The sequence below is a fragment of the Triturus cristatus genome, chromosome 5_1, assembly GCF_964204655.1.
Source record: "Triturus cristatus chromosome 5_1, aTriCri1.1, whole genome shotgun sequence".
NCBI classification, from domain to species: Eukaryota; Metazoa; Chordata; class Amphibia; order Caudata; family Salamandridae; genus Triturus; species Triturus cristatus.
In genome coordinates this window covers 473,076,756-473,094,450 of record NC_140587.1, presented here as the reverse complement: position 1 = coordinate 473,094,450, position 17,695 = coordinate 473,076,756, and the positions used below count along the sequence as shown (strand labels likewise).

Below are 17,695 nucleotides of genomic sequence, written 5' to 3'. Positions count from 1 at the left end.
TTTTGAATGGCCCGTCCAGACCCCGGTCCCTAGCGTTCACGAACACCATGCACATCTAAGAGCTGTGTTACAGGACACAAAACAACACCTCACCATGGCACAAGCGGCGCACAAACGCTTTGCGGACCGGAATACAAGGTGGGGGACACGGTGTGGCTAGCTACAAAGAACCTGCAACTTAAGGGGGCAAATAAACTGAAACCCAAATACATAGGTCCCTATAACATAGTAGAAACCATTAACCCCATGGCTATGAAGCCATCTTTGCCCCCGTCACGGCGCATTCACCCCGTTTTCCACGTTTCCTTGCTCCAACCATGTCCTAGCAACATGAGGTTGCCGGAATGCCCCCTCCCTATGGAAATTGAGGGACAGGAGATATACGAAGTTCAGGAACTCCTAGATTCCCGTTTGGTAAGGGGACGAGTGCAGTATTTGGTGGAATGGAAAGGGTTCGGGGTGGAAGAAAGGACATGGGTACCGGTACAGAACCTCTACTGCCCTGATCTCATTGAACGCTTCCACGAGGCTAAACCTGGAAAGCCAGGACGACCGCCGAGTCGGCGATCCTTAAGAGGGGGTTCTGTCGCGATCCTTCACTTACATAGAGGCAGACAGGGACGCTTTCACCGCGTATTCCTTCCCCGTGTGAAAGGGCAGTGGTATGAAAGGCCAGGCGACTTCCTGCACTGTGAATCCCAGAAGGCAGTAGGCCGTTGCCGTGCGACAGAGAGTCTTCCACGTCTACTTCCTGATACAAAAGCGCATTCGGGGCAAGGGGGAGGCGCTTGACAATCCTTTCCGGACCATAGAGACGTGCGGACGCTTTCCTTCCCGCGGACTGGATTCAGCCGATTACTTTCCCCGTACTTTGCCAGCATTTTGGAGTATCAGTAGAGGACTTCAAAAGAATCAAGGCGCGCACTACAGAAAAACGGGAATCCACCCGTTTTAATCTTCCGCTGAGCTGATTTCCAAAACAGGCGACAGAGGAGCAGCAAGAAAACCCGGATTGCGCCTACAGCGCGTTTTTCTCCCCTGGGCAGCGCTTCCCGTTTCCCGGCTGGGGAACGGACAGGTACTGTGTTGTCACCGCGAAGCGCCCTATATTTGTACACCTCTACTTCACAAAGGGAGTCCTCCTCCATATTAGCGCGCGTTTTTCCTTTGATGTGCTTTCTTGGATTTGCACCTCGGTGGATTCCTAAACCTGGGAGATACGTTTACAAATAGAAGCTGTGCGACAGAACAGAGTCAGAAACCTATTGAAGTGTGCACTCCTGCCTGCTGTGAGGAAACAGGGGTGGAGTGGCACATAATCTGCCTATCTAGTGGGTTGCAGAAAAGACGTAACGTCTACGAACCAGTCCTACTGTGGTAGACCTACATGGTCAAAGTACGAACAGGCTGCCACGTTAATTCCAGGTACATGGTGAATGACCATCAGGAAAAGGGCTTAAGCCTGTTGTGTGAGGTGTGACAATTGACGCATGTGTTTTATGCTTGTTTTGTGTTCCCTTTTATTGCTTTATCCCCTTCCCTTTTCCGTGGGGTGCTCGCCTCCATAGCTGTGTTTAGCCATACTGTGGGGGGAGGCAGTGTCCTGGTGAGAAGGGAAAATTCTCTGCACGATATCGTCCCTGCTGGCTGCTACGCAGAGGTTAGTGGCACATTACTCCTTCTTGCGCTGCTGACACCTGACAACCAGTTACTGGTGTGGAGGTATGATTCCAATGTGTTTGACAACAAACTCGATAAGTTTCTATGCAGCCGTTTTCGAGATAGCATTTACCACGAGTATATAATGCACCTTTACCTATATGTCCGTCTGAGTCACAGACATCCCAGGAGAATGGTCTCCAAAGACTGCAGAGAGACTCTGCTCATGCAGGGGCACCCTCTCACGAAAAACCCAGCACCCTGCCTTCAGGATTGTTAAGGCCTGCTATACGGTTGACTTATAAGTTTTAAGTGTAGAGACTATAGATATAGTGAACCTATATCTAATGTAAGTGTTGCAAGTACCTTCTTACTTAGGCTGTAGTAGAAGACCTAGGGTTCCATTTTGCATGGCCTTTCATGGGTGGCATAATGGCATAATACATGCTTCAGCCCATGGTAGGCCTCTGGGGTACCTATGCCCTGGGTACATGGTGTACCATATACTAGGGACTGAGAAGGGTACCCCAGTATCCAATCTGGAGTGTACCAAAGTATATGTATGTCAATTTAAGGGAGAAAGCAGATAGGCTGGGGTCATGATTAGCAGGATCCCTGCCAGACTACTCAAAACAGTGAAACATCAAGCAAAAAAGGTGGGGGTAACCGTAAGAAGCAGATCCTACTTTCCTACAGGAGGTTGGCCTTCAATACCCTTCGTATTGGAACTGAAGAGGGGCTCTCTAGCATGGTGTTAAGATGGCAAAATCTGGTGATGATTAATGCAGCCTTTTCTCTATTGAGTTTCATTGAGTTTTTAATTGTAAAAAAAGGTACACAATTAACAACTAAAAGAAATACGATAGTACTGAAATAAATTAAACTGCTGTTACACGGTCTCCCAAATGGCTAATAGGACATTAAAAAGCTAACAATCAGCAAAACTGAACACTCGACATTAAAAAAACAAAAAAATCACTTCAGCTTTTCTCAAGATATTTTTTTTCAAAAAGGCAGCACAATGAGACTGATAGCACCCAAGCCTGTTTATTCAACGGCAAACTCTAAAAGCTGGTACCACACCTGGACAGAACTGTGTTCTACCAGTACCCACTATAAAATATGGAAAGTAACTCAAGATAACTATAACTGGTGAAATTCAGTAGGCTTTTGAGTCTAAATCATAAACGTTGTCACTTAAATTTTCACCTAACTATAATATCACTTTAACCTTTGTTTGTTTCAGTGAATTTCCAAGGTTTTTTTTAGGTAAACTAAGACAACATTACAAGTCCTAACTATCACATCACTTTAACCTTTGTTTTTTTCAGTGAATTTCTAAGGTTCATTCAACATAAAGTAATATTCTATTACCATACATAAAGCCAACCCAGCACTGCAGGTGCGTCAAATGCCTCGTGAGCATCAAACCCCATACCGCGCAGGGTCAAAGGCTGTGGCGTGGGGTTGGCTTGTCCGCAAGGCCTGGAGTCCGACCCATCACAGGCAAGCAACCCCATGGCACGCACAGCTGTCTGGCATACACAGCGTGCAGTTGGTCTCACAGGTCCTGGCCTCACTCAGGCAGACTTGCTGACTTTGTCAAAGAGTAACAACACCAAAATATAAAAAGTGGGCCTATTGGCTTTATCAAGGGATGAGAATATCAGTATATGTAAAGGAGATCTATCACCTTTCTTCAAAAATCACCAATATTTTTAATCCAATATATATTTCAGTAATTCACACAAAGCAATATTTAATAATAATGAATATTATAAAAACATTAAATTAAAAAAATAATCTACATGTCTGTGAGTCTTTTAACATAGTTTTTAATATTGTTTTTTGTAGGCTGAAACGTTAATGTTTTAAAATATATATTTTTCAGCCCACAAAGCACAATCATAAAAACAACCACAAGAGGGCCTTGCACTCCAGCTGAAGAGCATAGAGTTCCAGCTTGGAGTGATTTAAAAAAATAAGGTAAGCTCCCCTACTGTCATGGATACAAGGACTTACTGTTTTATTTTTTATTTTTAACGTTGCTCGGAGGTTGTTGCGCTCCGTGCAGACCTCCTCCCCACCGGAAAATAAAAAAAATGTTTGGTGTAAAAAAAAAAAAATCAAAGCTCCTTCACAGGGCATTATAGTGAGCTCCTACAAGGAGAAGTGAATAATGAATAAGCAGCTCTTGCCGTTCATTTATTATTCATTTTGTTTTGTATTTTAATTTGTGTGTCCCAATGCCCACATGAAACAACCTTTTTTATAATTATTGGAGGTAGGGGGTGTGCATTCCTCCTCCCTGAGCCTTTACGGCCCTGGGGATCCCACCCCAAGGGCTGTTTTCTTTTTTATTGGGTGAAGGGAGAACAGCCTCTCCCCAAGCCTCTACGGGCCTCGAGGACCCCATCCCTGGGTCAAATGTTCTATTCCGCCCTTTCATGTGTTACGCAAAATGCTTTCTTTGGTATTTAGCAGCAAACTCTCGCCGCTATGTTTGCTTACCCTTTTAGCTCAGAGTAAAGTCAAACTACACTTATAAGATAGAGATAAGTCATACTTTTATTATAGAGTCAGCTTTTTCAGTTCCTCACTTCCATATATCAGCGGAAATCCTGTTGTAAATACGATTGTCATTATATGATTGAGGGCTATAAGAAAATAGGACCACAAAAAGGGTCTGCCGGCTACACATATTCATTTTCTGTTTTTAATGCTATGTCCAAATGAAAGCAGTGTGAACCATACTTAAATCCACCGAAACGACACGTCGACAGAAATTTTGTTTAATGATTTTATGTATAAACTGTATAGGAATTCTGAAAAAAGATTTTGTGTATGACATGAATATGCAATGATTTATGTTCTTACTATGTGATAAGTATGTGGAAAATCTCTTTGATTGTTGAGGAAACATGTTTTTTTAAATGTGATTTGATATTTTTTAACTGAATTTAAATAAATAGTATTATTTTTTAACTGTAAGGTGATAGTAAGTGAATTTATATTCGGTTTAGACTCTGCATGTTGAAGTGGCACAGAAGGAAGTTCCCTCAAAGAGTAGTATTTATAGCATATAACCAAAATATTCCATTAGTTAAACATGCATTAGTTGATTTCTGCTACCTACCGGTCAATTCAGATTACCATGTAAACTCATTGGGTGTATAAGTGATCATATCACGGAGATAGGGTACATTTTAATAAATGTATTCCTCGTGGTTGAAAATATCATGTCATCCATACCATAGATCTGCACTATAAGTAACTTCAGTCATAATTAGCCATCACCAGCAGTGGGTAAATGTTGCCTTATAAAACTCATAATTCAGTTTAAATGACCAGCAAAACCAAACAATATAGAATAACTGACAAATATGACAAGCTCATTTGTATCACAGAAAGAGTATACGGCCTAGTAGGCACAAGATGATACAAGAAGGAATTCATGAATGCATCACACATATACTCATGCATCACAATGCGTAAGGGCCCTACCAGTGTGGACATTTGCAAAGTTTCATATGAATAAAAAATGCTAAATTCAGTCAGTTGCCAAAATGTTTTATCAGATTATAATCAAGATAGATTAAAAGCATATTAAAATAGCACATTAAGGCTAGCCCCCAGAGAATCATAAATGTTCTTTCATTTCTTCATCTGTACTTAGCCTTGTGGGGATTTAGTTTCTAAATCAATAATGTATCGAGACTCCATTTGCCTCAACATCAATTTCCTTTACCTTGCTGTAGAATGCTATCAATACCATAATGCTTCTTCATTTCTAGTTCATTTGTATGTACTTCATTGTAATGCCTGGTGGCAGGGAAATGTTTGTCATGGTGTTTTATGGTGCATATATTTTCCAATATACACTTCTTAACCGGTATATTGTACTTTCTATACACTTTATATAGCAGGGACATATGATTCTACACACCCCTACTTTAGAAATTCATGTAATAAACGTCTTTATACTTTTCTTTTTCTGATGGACTAGGATCTCAAATTGACTCTTGCTACTGCTGAATCTGCACGCTTTGCACTTCCCACAAACGTGGTAGCCCTGAATATTGAACTCCACTTTTCTCTTTTCAAAGGAACTTTTTACAAATTAATCTTTGAAGGAAGAACTCTTCTAGGTACTGCCAAGAAGCTTTCTCACCCTGAACAGAAATTGCAGTGTCCCATCCCTTAGCCATACCACCTACCTAATGCCAGAAATCCGGAAAACAAATTAGTAGCCCTCTGCAAACAAGTACACCATTGAATTTCTAAAGGGAACCTTGACTCCATCCTCCCTCTTTTCATTGTCTAGGTTCACATCCTTCAGTCACACAAATGCAGTCAATACACTTCCACTGTCAGGGGAAGCTATATCTACCCTCGATCTTGTGCCACGCTAAACCAGGAGAAATCCATAAAAGATCCCATTGGTGCCAGTTCTAAGACTCATCACATAGAGTCATACTACAGTTCTAATACAGGTGCATATGTACAAGTAGTAATCTCGCTTTACCTTCAGTAGGATGGCTTGCAGCATTACAATATGTCTCTGTAGACATGAAAATCACAGCCAGTCCGATTTCCGCTTCAGGGATAGCTCTAAGGCCCTTTCTATGGAAGACAAAATACATGTAACGTTTTTGCAAAAGGTTTTGGAGGAGTACATCCTATATAAACTAGTTTTAATTACACAGTTTCCCTTGGTTTGAAGTTACAGAGTAGTTCCGAAGTAAGTTTATAATGTACAGTTGCAAAAAAAGGCACACACACAGTAAATTTTCAGTTATGAAAATGTATTATGGGATTTATAAACATTAGTGCATCTAATTAAAAAGATATACATTTTCTCTTTACCCCATCATAGAACAGATAGTAATGAGTTATCCAATGGAACTGCAAAAAATGATTACAAAAAGCAAGAATAATAACTGAGATGGGTGTAGAATAAATGTAAAGACACCGCTACTAGAAAAAAGTGTACTACTAGACTAAAACACAATTACCATCTCATTATGACTAATGCACACAATGCAAAACCAGGCCCAAACTATCTTTGCACCTGGATTCAAACATTTTACCATCTCAGGTATTGTGTAAATTCAGCAGAGGCCTGGGTTTTTGCACAAGCTTTCAGGTCCAACCTGGAGGAATTAGCATTAGAAGTCCGTGGAATTGGGGAATTTGCCAACTCCGCGGTACTCCTGTAACACAGAGTTCAGGCCAAATTCTCCCAATCGCCATGTGGTGGAATGTTTTCCTGGGAGGATCCAGAAATACAAGCAAGATTTGTTGTCGCCTAACACCATTTTCTTACACAAGTGGTCATGGTCGGGTGGGCTGATTCTTGAGTAGACTTGCTGTTGCTCTAGTAGATTTTTTACTCAAGCGGCAGCAAAATAAAATCGAATGGCCGCAGGTTCTTACGCACCGCATGGTGCAGTTTGTGCTGATTTTTCAGCGATGCTCGCACTAAGCTACAAAGCAACATGCATATTTTCTCACATTGGCAGAAATCTCAGCGGAATCTTACAGAGGTTTTATGGAACTCTGTGGAATTCCGTGGAGTGAAACTACATAAGTTCCACTAGCCCCTAGTTAGCATGTGAATTGCATTCTTTTTCCATGTTTGTGTACACATGAAAAAATAAAAAGTATCACTGCAGCACAGAAATTATACTGCTGAAGAAAACATTAGCATTCAAATTGTTCTGTTGTTGAATCATATGGTTGGCACATGCTTGCCATCTAGTGCTGGGTATGGAATGATAAAACGTGCTTTTCTCAAATTATTTTAATTTGTTTTTAGGTATGACTTCAGTACCTAGTTCCTACATCCCTCTGAAGTTCACAGTGCACAGGGACAAGGCCTCTATCTTAGGTTACATGTTTGTTCCTCTGTAATAGGCCTGTTTCCCTGTGCTACAAATTATTCCCTAAAAGTTATATTTTTCTTCCTCTATGTCTTGGAGGTGGCAGTGGCAGTGATGGTGGGGGAAGGGAGCGAGTGGGAAGGGCAATGTGAATCTGCAACAGAGAAAGCTTTCAACATGTAGTTCCAGGTATGTAGTATTTTCTGTTTGCTTCATGCTTCTACTGCCCACAATGCACCAGGACAAAGACTCCACTTCAGATTGTTTTTATCCAATGGGTGAGTTATATTAGTGGTGTTTAGTGAACACAGTATACGGGTCCTGTGCATTGTGAAGCAATACATATAACAAACATCTTGAATCATTAATCACTTTTGGGAGGGAGAGAGGGCACAGGTCTAAGCTACCAACAGCAGTTACTGGGTAAGTAAAATTTTCTGTTCGTAGCATATATGGCTGTAGATGAACATGCTTTGCATAGACTGTGAAGTGGTTGGCTAGTGAGTGAATGATGTAGATGCTTGGGACAAAGTTCTCAGAAGTATCTGGTCAACACAATAATCTTGCCGAACCTGTATATCCAAACAACAGTGTTTGGTGAATGTTAGAGGTGTGAATGATGTGGAAGCTCTACAGATGTCTGCAATGTGAATATCACCTATGAAAGCCACAGAAGCCACTCTTTTGAGAGTGGAATGTGCTCTAGGAAGTACATGCAATGAGTGCTGATATTAGCATAATACACCTAACAATACATCTAGCACTACGTCTTTAGAAATAGGTTTTCCTTAGTGAGGTTTGTGAAAACAACAAATACTTGTTTTATTTTGTGGATGGATTTGTTTTGTGGGTGGGCTTTACTCAGTCAATATAGTAAAGTAATGCCCTCTTCTTCAAATAATGTGTATGTAAGGCTCCCTTTGGTACAGCTTCTGGGAAGAAGATGGACAACTCTACTGTTTGATTTAAACAGGAAAGCACCTTGGTAAGAAACCTATGGTTTGTATTCAAATATTCTCTCTCTGTGATTCTGAATAAAATGTTCTATTGTTAATGCTCGCAGCGCACTTGCCATCCTCAGAAATAAGATAGCGACATTCAAATACATGACTTGCATATTATAAGAGAATCAAATGGAGGACCCATCAATCTTATTAGGACTATATTCAGATTTAAGGCTGGCACTAGAGGCGCTTAAGCAATCACCCTTTTAAGGCCCCCCATGAAGGTCTTGACCACAGGTTTAAAAAGAGATGAATGTTTTAGATCTATCATGCAAGCTGCAACAGCAGCTAAATATAAACAAACAGATTTGCACGCTTTCTCCAAATGCAATAAATAGCAGATGATGAATTGGAGAAATTGTAAATTGTATTTGAAAATTTTATTTATAAAGTGCTTAAAAAAGCACTTGCTTAAAGTGCTTAAAGCTTAGCGCTTGCATGCAATGGACCGCGCCCAAGAGGCGATGTGCTGGAGGGGCTGCGGCCAGGTGGGCAACCTGGTACATTTACTTTGGGAGTGCGAACACGTTCAACCTTACTGGACCCAGGTGCTGGATGAAGTGGACAAGCACTTTGAGACTGAGATACCACGCTTCCCAGCCTATGTACTATTAGGTCTCATCAATTGTCTGATCTACCCCTTAAAATCTCGCAGAGATAAACAGATGGCTATCGCACTAGGGTCGGAGACACAAAACATACTTACGCACTGGCGCACCCCCAACACCCCAACTTGTACAGGCTAGCTGCACCGTCTGTGGTATGTCCTTGCTATGGAGAAATTAGTACTTACCGTGGCGGGGGAGGGAACCAGGTATGACGAGCTGTGGCAACCATTTCTGTCACTATTGGCTGCCGAATTCCGAGAGGTCACATGCCCCCGCTATCTTCGGTTGTTGCGTCTTATGGAGACAAGGTGGGAGGACTGCTGAGAGGGTGGGGGGGGGGGGGCTTAGCATAGCTTGTGTGATGGACGTGGAGCACGAAAAGGGAGGGGGCAGAGGGGAAGGGAGGGGTTTTTCCTCTTTCTTATTCCTTCTTTTTCACTTAATTGTTAATCCAGGTACGTGCTATCTGCCAGCTAAGCGCACATTGTTGGGATTGCGCTCTGCAGTCACTTAGATCAGCGGTTACATCACAGCCTTATATGATGGAAGCTATATGCACGTGGTTCTGTTTTTGAATTGTAATCAATAAAAACATTTAAACCATAAAGTGCTTAATACCGTGACAAGGTGTTGAAATGCTTTGCGGTGAGTACCATACTACACAAGAGCACAAGGTTAGAGGCTTATAGTTAGTAGATTCGTAATTTTGTTTTTCTTTTCATTCCTTTGTGCATCAGTTGTGTTACGTTTGTGCTATTGCTTTCTTGTATTTTTAGTAGAATTTAGAGTAGGGATAGAGTGATGGGAATGGATTTGAAAGGGAACGTAGTAAAGTTGTCTTTCTAAATAGTGGTTGTGTTGTTAGTTGGATGTCATAGGTAAAAAAGGAGGGAAGATTTGAGAAGGAACTTTGGGTGTTCATAGTAGTTAGAAACATTTAGGATGATCCAGAGAGAGGAGGGATGGGAAAAGGCAGAAAGGAAGATTTTTGGTTTATAGGAAAAGACTGAAATTAACATAAACATATGCATACTGCACATGGTAAGTTTATATTGGCTGGAGAGAAACCCCTGTATATAAATACCTGTAAGAAATTGGGTTACAGGTTGGGGCGGGGGTGGGGTGAAACCCTGCTCAAGTGGCAACCACAATCCCTTTCAAGGTGAAGTCACAAGCAAACCCCAAATTAACCTTTGCTCAATCCTCTGGTAGCTTGGCACAGACCAGTCAGACTTAACTTGGAGGCAATGCATAAAGTATTTATGCAGCACTTCTAACAGTAATAAAGTGATAACACAACACAGGAAGAATGCCATCAGGGCAGTAGAGTGGAAGTCCTTCCAGCAGAACAGCTGTCCTTCATCCTGGCAGTCTTCCACAGGTCCATAAGTGTACTGAAAAGCTGGTATATGAGGTCCAATATTTATACCTGGGGCCTTCTTTGAAGTAGGGAGAAGGTTCTGGAGGTTTCCATTGCCCTGGGGTGTCAGGCATCCCCTTCCTCTCTGCTCGGGCCCCAGCTTGTTTGGGGTCGCAAAAGACTAGTGTCAAACCCTTTGTTAGACCGCTCAGGCAGTGCCTTTGTGATATGCAAGTGTGGTAGGTAACAGCTCCTCCCCCTCGTTAACTCAGAATGGTCCATCCTGTCAACACCTATCTTCGCTTTGTCTCTCTATCTGGAAGCAATACACAAAGATTAACTGCCAGCTACACACAGTCAGGAACAGGCTGCAGGCACCAAAAGGATAAGGCCATAAGGGAAATGTCAACTTTCTAAAAGTGCAAACAAATACAGTGGTTAGGTGCCAAATTCTGTATCTCAATTCAAACATAAAGGACCAAACATATCATTTTTGATGATTTATATCACTTTTCTTCAATAGAAATCTTAAAATTTCCTTTTGCATGGCAAACTTTTTTTAAAAGTTCAAATGTACATTTCAAAACACATTTTGAAATCAAAATCAATATTACCACATATAACGACAAAAAGAACAATAACATTTTCTACAATGTGAAAAAACTGTGGAAGACCAGTCAGAGTTTGGCACCTAGACAATGTATTTGTTTGCACAATTAAAGGGACCTAGTCTAGGTTGCTGTTAAGGGCCCAACACCATCTTTTTCTTATTAACTTTCTAAAAGTGGCATTTTCAGAATTGTAATTTCAAATCTGACTAAACCATTAAAGAGGACTTTTCAGTACAATTCTAAAGACACCAAACATGACTTGTCTACCTGCTTCCAATTGGAGGTTATAGCTTATTAAAAGAAATAAGGTAACTCCAATGTTATCCTATATGAGAAGCTGGTTTTACAATAGTAAAAAATTAGTTGTAGAGTTTTTCACTACCAAGGACATGCAAAATTGTCCTACTTTTTAAATATACTGTACCCTGCCCGCCAGGCTGTGTAGGGCCAACACAAGGGGTGACATATATATTAAAAAGGAAGGTTTACGTCTGGCAAGGGGTTTACTTAGCCAATTTAAAATGGCAGTTTAGAAGACAGAGGAATTCTCTTCCAGATAACGTTAGAGCAGCAACATCTCATGAACAATTCAGAACTCTGAAAAAAAACATGGCTTTTTAGACAAGCGTATGACTAATCTGCATATTTGCCCTGCTGCTAGTGCTCTCAGCGCCATGAAAACTTTCGGTGAACATGCACTTTAGATGTTTTTTATAACATAAGATAACATCTGCACACGCAGGCTATAATGGCAGGCCTGAGACTGGTTGGTGTGCTACTTAAGTGGGTAGCACAATGAGGGCTGCAGGCCCACTAGTAGTATTTAATTTACAAGCCATGGGTACCACTTTATTAGGGACTTACTGGTAAATTAAATATGCCAATTAGGTATAAGCCAAAATTACCTATTTTTAAGGAGTGATTACACACACTTTAGAAAAAGGTTAACAGTGGTAAAGTGCACAGAGTCCTAAGACCAATAAAACAACATCAGAAAAATATGGAGGAGTAAGGCAAAGAGATTAGGGGAAGACCACTCTAAGGCTGAACATCTAACAATACCCATAAGTGCACAGAAGTAGTAATATTAAACATGGTTTGATGTGCACAGTTATCTAGTGAAGCTTTAAGTGTCTCTATATGTTGGTCCAAACAGTATTGATAAATAGTTTCCATATAAGCGTACATTGTGGGTTTACGAGATTAGTGCAGGATTTTCAGCTACACCTCTGGGAGTTTAAGGAAGCCAAACTCTAAGATATGGGGTGCCAAATATCTGTATATCTGAGCTGACCCTGGCACTGAATCAGGGGATTTGGCCTCAATCGTAGCTTTTCGTAGGGATGAAACAACAGTTCTAGCACTATCAAGTACCATAGTTGCCTGACCCACAATGGTGCCATCAGAATGAGGGTAATGAATACTTGTCTCATTTACCTCATAATGTCTGCAATTAGAAGTGGTGGAGGAAAAGTGTAGGTAACTATCCCTGACAAGTTCATCCATATAAGCAATGTTTTGGCATGTTGTATTGCATTTTGGGCAGTGGCAATCAGATCAATTACTTAACAGATCTTTAAAATCATGGTCCATATTTGACCTGTCATCCTTAGGGTGGACTTTCCCCAACTTTTTGCCTGCTTACCTCCACTTTTTGCTGTATCCTTTTTGTTGGCCTTATGACTCTGAGCACTCTACCACTGCTAACCAGTGCTAAAGTACATGTGCTTCTCCCTTAAACATGGTGACATTGGTGTATATCGGATTGGCATATTTAGATTACCTGTAAATCTTTTGTAAAGTGGTATACTATATACTCAGGGCTTGTAATCTAAATGCTACTAGTGGACCAGCAGCACTGATTGTACCACCTACACAAGCAGCCTTTCAAACCTGTCTCATGTCTGCCATTGCAGAGCCTGTGTGTGCAGTTTACTGCCACTTCAACTTGGCATGTAAAACCACTTGCAAAACCTTTCTTACCTAGAGGTCACCCCTAAGGTAGGTCATAGATAGTCCTAATGGTAGGGTGCTGTGAAGCTAAAAGGTAGGACATGTATTTTTACATTTTACATGACCTGGTAGTGGCAAACAGCTAAATTACTTGTGAGACCTACTCATCTCATTGGCTAGCACTGGGAATTCCTAAAAACACTTTTAAACTGTAATTCCGGCTTCGAAATGTATAGCTAAATCATGTTTCTTATCTCTGGAAAGGTAATGATAAATCCTCTTGGGTGGTAATGTTGGATTTAACATTGCAATTTTAGAATTGCCACTTTTAGAAAGTGCTTCCCAAAGGGCAACACTAGTGTCCCCTGCTGCTGCACTGCTGAAATGTGGAGACTTTCCTCTGAAGTAAACCGTATTCCTCTCAGTGATCCGTAGTACTCCATAGTAATCCAATAAAGTAATCCATGTACTCCCAGCTTATTGAATCGCTCCAGAGACAGCCTGATGGTGCTAGAATGTTTATTGCGCATTTTCAAATATCATATGTCGCCAAATAAGCTTAAGCATAGATACGTGCTTTTAACATTCCTTCGAGCCAGCACAGTAAAAACCCAAGGCATTTCGAACTCTCATGAGTTCTTCCTCAGGGGTATTGTAATACATGAAAAAAGACTGTATAAACAATGAGTCCAGAGCACAAAGCATATATTGACTGTAAATATTAACATTAACGGAAACCTCTCCAAAAATGTATCCATGACCCACCCTCTGCTAAACGCCCGGTAGACTCTAGTGTTAAATTAATCAAAGTGATCTGGAGTCCTCTCCTAACCCCTTATTCCTATAAACATCCTAAAATCAAAAAGTGTTTCCTTATAATCCATCCTACTTAATTCCCAAGTTATCGTAACTAAAAAGCAAAGGCACGGTATCGTAAAAATGCGCTCCTCTTTCCCCATGCTGTTCCGACATCTGTAAAAATATAACGATGACCTCTTTACCTCGCTACTGAAATCGGTAGCTCCAAATATACGTGTCTTATTGTGTGTGCAACAAAAAATAAATTAACCTTCCGCCCACCAGAATCTTCTTTAAATCCTATTTGCAAATGTGTGCCAAATAAACCCTTGATTAGACTCAAAACCCCGTGACCTCCTCCGTTCTCAATGCTGGATCGTGCAAAAACTCACATTCCCATCACACACTACTACGGTGCTCAAAAACTATTAACCAAACTGAAAATAACTGCTAACCAACTTTTCATAATCAGCAATGACTAAATTAATCTAAAACACTATTATTACAAATATTTGCTTTATAAGCAACCATATAAAGTAAATTATAACAACAATTTTTTAACAGAACTGAATTTTCCTCCAATAAATCTCCTCTTCAGTCATGTCATATATATGATGGAAGCTATATGCACGTGGTTCTGTTTTTGAATTGTAATCAATAAAAACATTTAAACCATAAAGTGCTTAATACCGTGACAAGGTGTTGAAATGCTTTGCGGTGAGTACCATACTACACAAGAGCACAAGGTTAGAGGCTTATAGTTAGTAGATTCGTAATTTTGTTTTTCTTTTCATTCCTTTGTGCATCAGTTGTGTTACGTTTGTGCTATTGCTTTCTTGTATTTTTAGTAGAATTTAGAGTAGGGATAGAGTGATGGGAATGGATTTGAAAGGGAACGTAGTAAAGTTGTCTTTCTAAATAGTGGTTGTGTTGTTAGTTGGATGTCATAGGTAAAAAAGGAGGGAAGATTTGAGAAGGAACTTTGGGTGTTCATAGTAGTTAGAAACATTTAGGATGATCCAGAGAGAGGAGGGATGGGAAAAGGCAGAAAGGAAGATTTTTGGTTTATAGGAAAAGACTGAAATTAACATAAACATATGCATACTGCACATGGTAAGTTTATATTGGCTGGAGAGAAACCCCTGTATATAAATACCTGTAAGAAATTGGGTTACAGGTTGGGGCGGGGGTGGGGTGAAACCCTGCTCAAGTGGCAACCACAATCCCTTTCAAGGTGAAGTCACAAGCAAACCCCAAATTAACCTTTGCTCAATCCTCTGGTAGCTTGGCACAGACCAGTCAGACTTAACTTGGAGGCAATGCATAAAGTATTTATGCAGCACTTCTAACAGTAATAAAGTGATAACACAACACAGGAAGAATGCCATCAGGGCAGTAGAGTGGAAGTCCTTCCAGCAGAACAGCTGTCCTTCATCCTGGCAGTCTTCCACAGGTCCATAAGTGTACTGAAAAGCTGGTATATGAGGTCCAATATTTATACCTGGGGCCTTCTTTGAAGTAGGGAGAAGGTTCTGGAGGTTTCCATTGCCCTGGGGTGTCAGGCATCCCCTTCCTCTCTGCTCGGGCCCCAGCTTGTTTGGGGTCGCAAAAGACTAGTGTCAAACCCTTTGTTAGACCGCTCAGGCAGTGCCTTTGTGATATGCAAGTGTGGTAGGTAACAGCTCCTCCCCCTCGTTAACTCAGAATGGTCCATCCTGTCAACACCTATCTTCGCTTTGTCTCTCTATCTGGAAGCAATACACAAAGATTAACTGCCAGCTACACACAGTCAGGAACAGGCTGCAGGCACCAAAAGGATAAGGCCATAAGGGAAATGTCAACTTTCTAAAAGTGCAAACAAATACAGTGGTTAGGTGCCAAATTCTGTATCTCAATTCAAACATAAAGGACCAAACATATCATTTTTGATGATTTATATCACTTTTCTTCAATAGAAATCTTAAAATTTCCTTTTGCATGGCAAACTTTTTTTAAAAGTTCAAATGTACATTTCAAAACACATTTTGAAATCAAAATCAATATTACCACATATAACGACAAAAAGAACAATAACATTTTCTACAATGTGAAAAAACTGTGGAAGACCAGTCAGAGTTTGGCACCTAGACAATGTATTTGTTTGCACAATTAAAGGGACCTAGTCTAGGTTGCTGTTAAGGGCCCAACACCATCTTTTTCTTATTAACTTTCTAAAAGTGGCATTTTCAGAATTGTAATTTCAAATCTGACTAAACCATTAAAGAGGACTTTTCAGTACAATTCTAAAGACACCAAACATGACTTGTCTACCTGCTTCCAATTGGAGGTTATAGCTTATTAAAAGAAATAAGGTAACTCCAATGTTATCCTATATGAGAAGCTGGTTTTACAATAGTAAAAAATTAGTTGTAGAGTTTTTCACTACCAAGGACATGCAAAATTGTCCTACTTTTTAAATATACTGTACCCTGCCCGCCAGGCTGTGTAGGGCCAACACAAGGGGTGACATATATATTAAAAAGGAAGGTTTACGTCTGGCAAGGGGTTTACTTAGCCAATTTGAAATGGCAGTTTACAAGACAGAGGAATTCTCTTCCAGATAACGTTAGAGCAGCAACATCTCATGAACAATTCAGAACTCTGAAAAAAAACATGGCTTTTTAGACAAGCGTATGACTAATCTGCATATTTGCCCTGCTGCTAGTGCTCTCAGCGCCATGAAAACTTTCGGTGAACATGCACTTTAGATGTTTTTTATAACATAAGATAACATCTGCACACGCAGGCTATAATGGCAGGCCTGAGACTGGTTGGTGTGCTACTTAAGTGGGTAGCACAATGAGGGCTGCAGGCCCACTAGTAGTATTTAATTTACAAGCCATGGGTACCACTTTATTAGGGACTTACTGGTAAATTAAATATGCCAATTAGGTATAAGCCAAAATTACCTATTTTTAAGGAGTGATTACACACACTTTAGAAAAAGGTTAACAGTGGTAAAGTGCACAGAGTCCTAAGACCAATAAAACAACATCAGAAAAATATGGAGGAGTAAGGCAAAGAGATTAGGGGAAGACCACTCTAAGGCTGAACATCTAACAATACCCATAAGTGCACAGAAGTAGTAATATTAAACATGGTTTGATGTGCACAGTTATCTAGTGAAGCTTTAAGTGTCTCTATATGTTGGTCCAAACAGTATTGATAAATAGTTTCCATATAAGCGTACATTGTGGGTTTACGAGATTAGTGCAGGATTTTCAGCTACACCTCTGGGAGTTTAAGGAAGCCAAACTCTAAGATATGGGGTGCCAAATATCTGTATATCTGAGCTGACCCTGGCACTGAATCAGGGGATTTGGCCTCAATCGTAGCTTTTCGTAGGGATGAAACAACAGTTCTAGCACTATCAAGTACCATAGTTGCCTGACCCACAATGGTGCCATCAGAATGAGGGTAATGAATACTTGTCTCATTTACCTCATAATGTCTGCAATTAGAAGTGGTGGAGGAAAAGTGTAGGTAACTATCCCTGACAAGTTCATCCATATAAGCAATGTTTTGGCATGTTGTATTGCATTTTGGGCAGTGGCAATCAGATCAATTACTTAACAGATCTTTAAAATCATGGTCCATATTTGACCTGTCATCCTTAGGGTGGACTTTCCCCAACTTTTTGCCTGCTTACCTCCACTTTTTGCTGTATCCTTTTTGTTGGCCTTATGACTCTGAGCACTCTACCACTGCTAACCAGTGCTAAAGTACATGTGCTTCTCCCTTAAACATGGTGACATTGGTGTATATCGGATTGGCATATTTA

General features: G+C 40.6%; 1 protein-coding gene across 2 annotated transcripts in view; it reads right to left on the bottom strand.

Moving 5' to 3' along the window:
- The window catches only part of NBN (nibrin), a 443,605-nt gene that overhangs the window by 215,526 nt on the left and 210,384 nt on the right, over positions 1–17,695 (bottom strand). For both annotated transcript variants that reach the window (XM_085605307.1, XM_085605308.1), the window contains one exon: positions 6,185–6,282. In XM_085605307.1, coding sequence (XP_085461433.1) covers positions 6,185–6,282 — 98 coding nt within the window. The remainder of the gene's footprint in view (positions 1–6,184; positions 6,283–17,695) is intronic.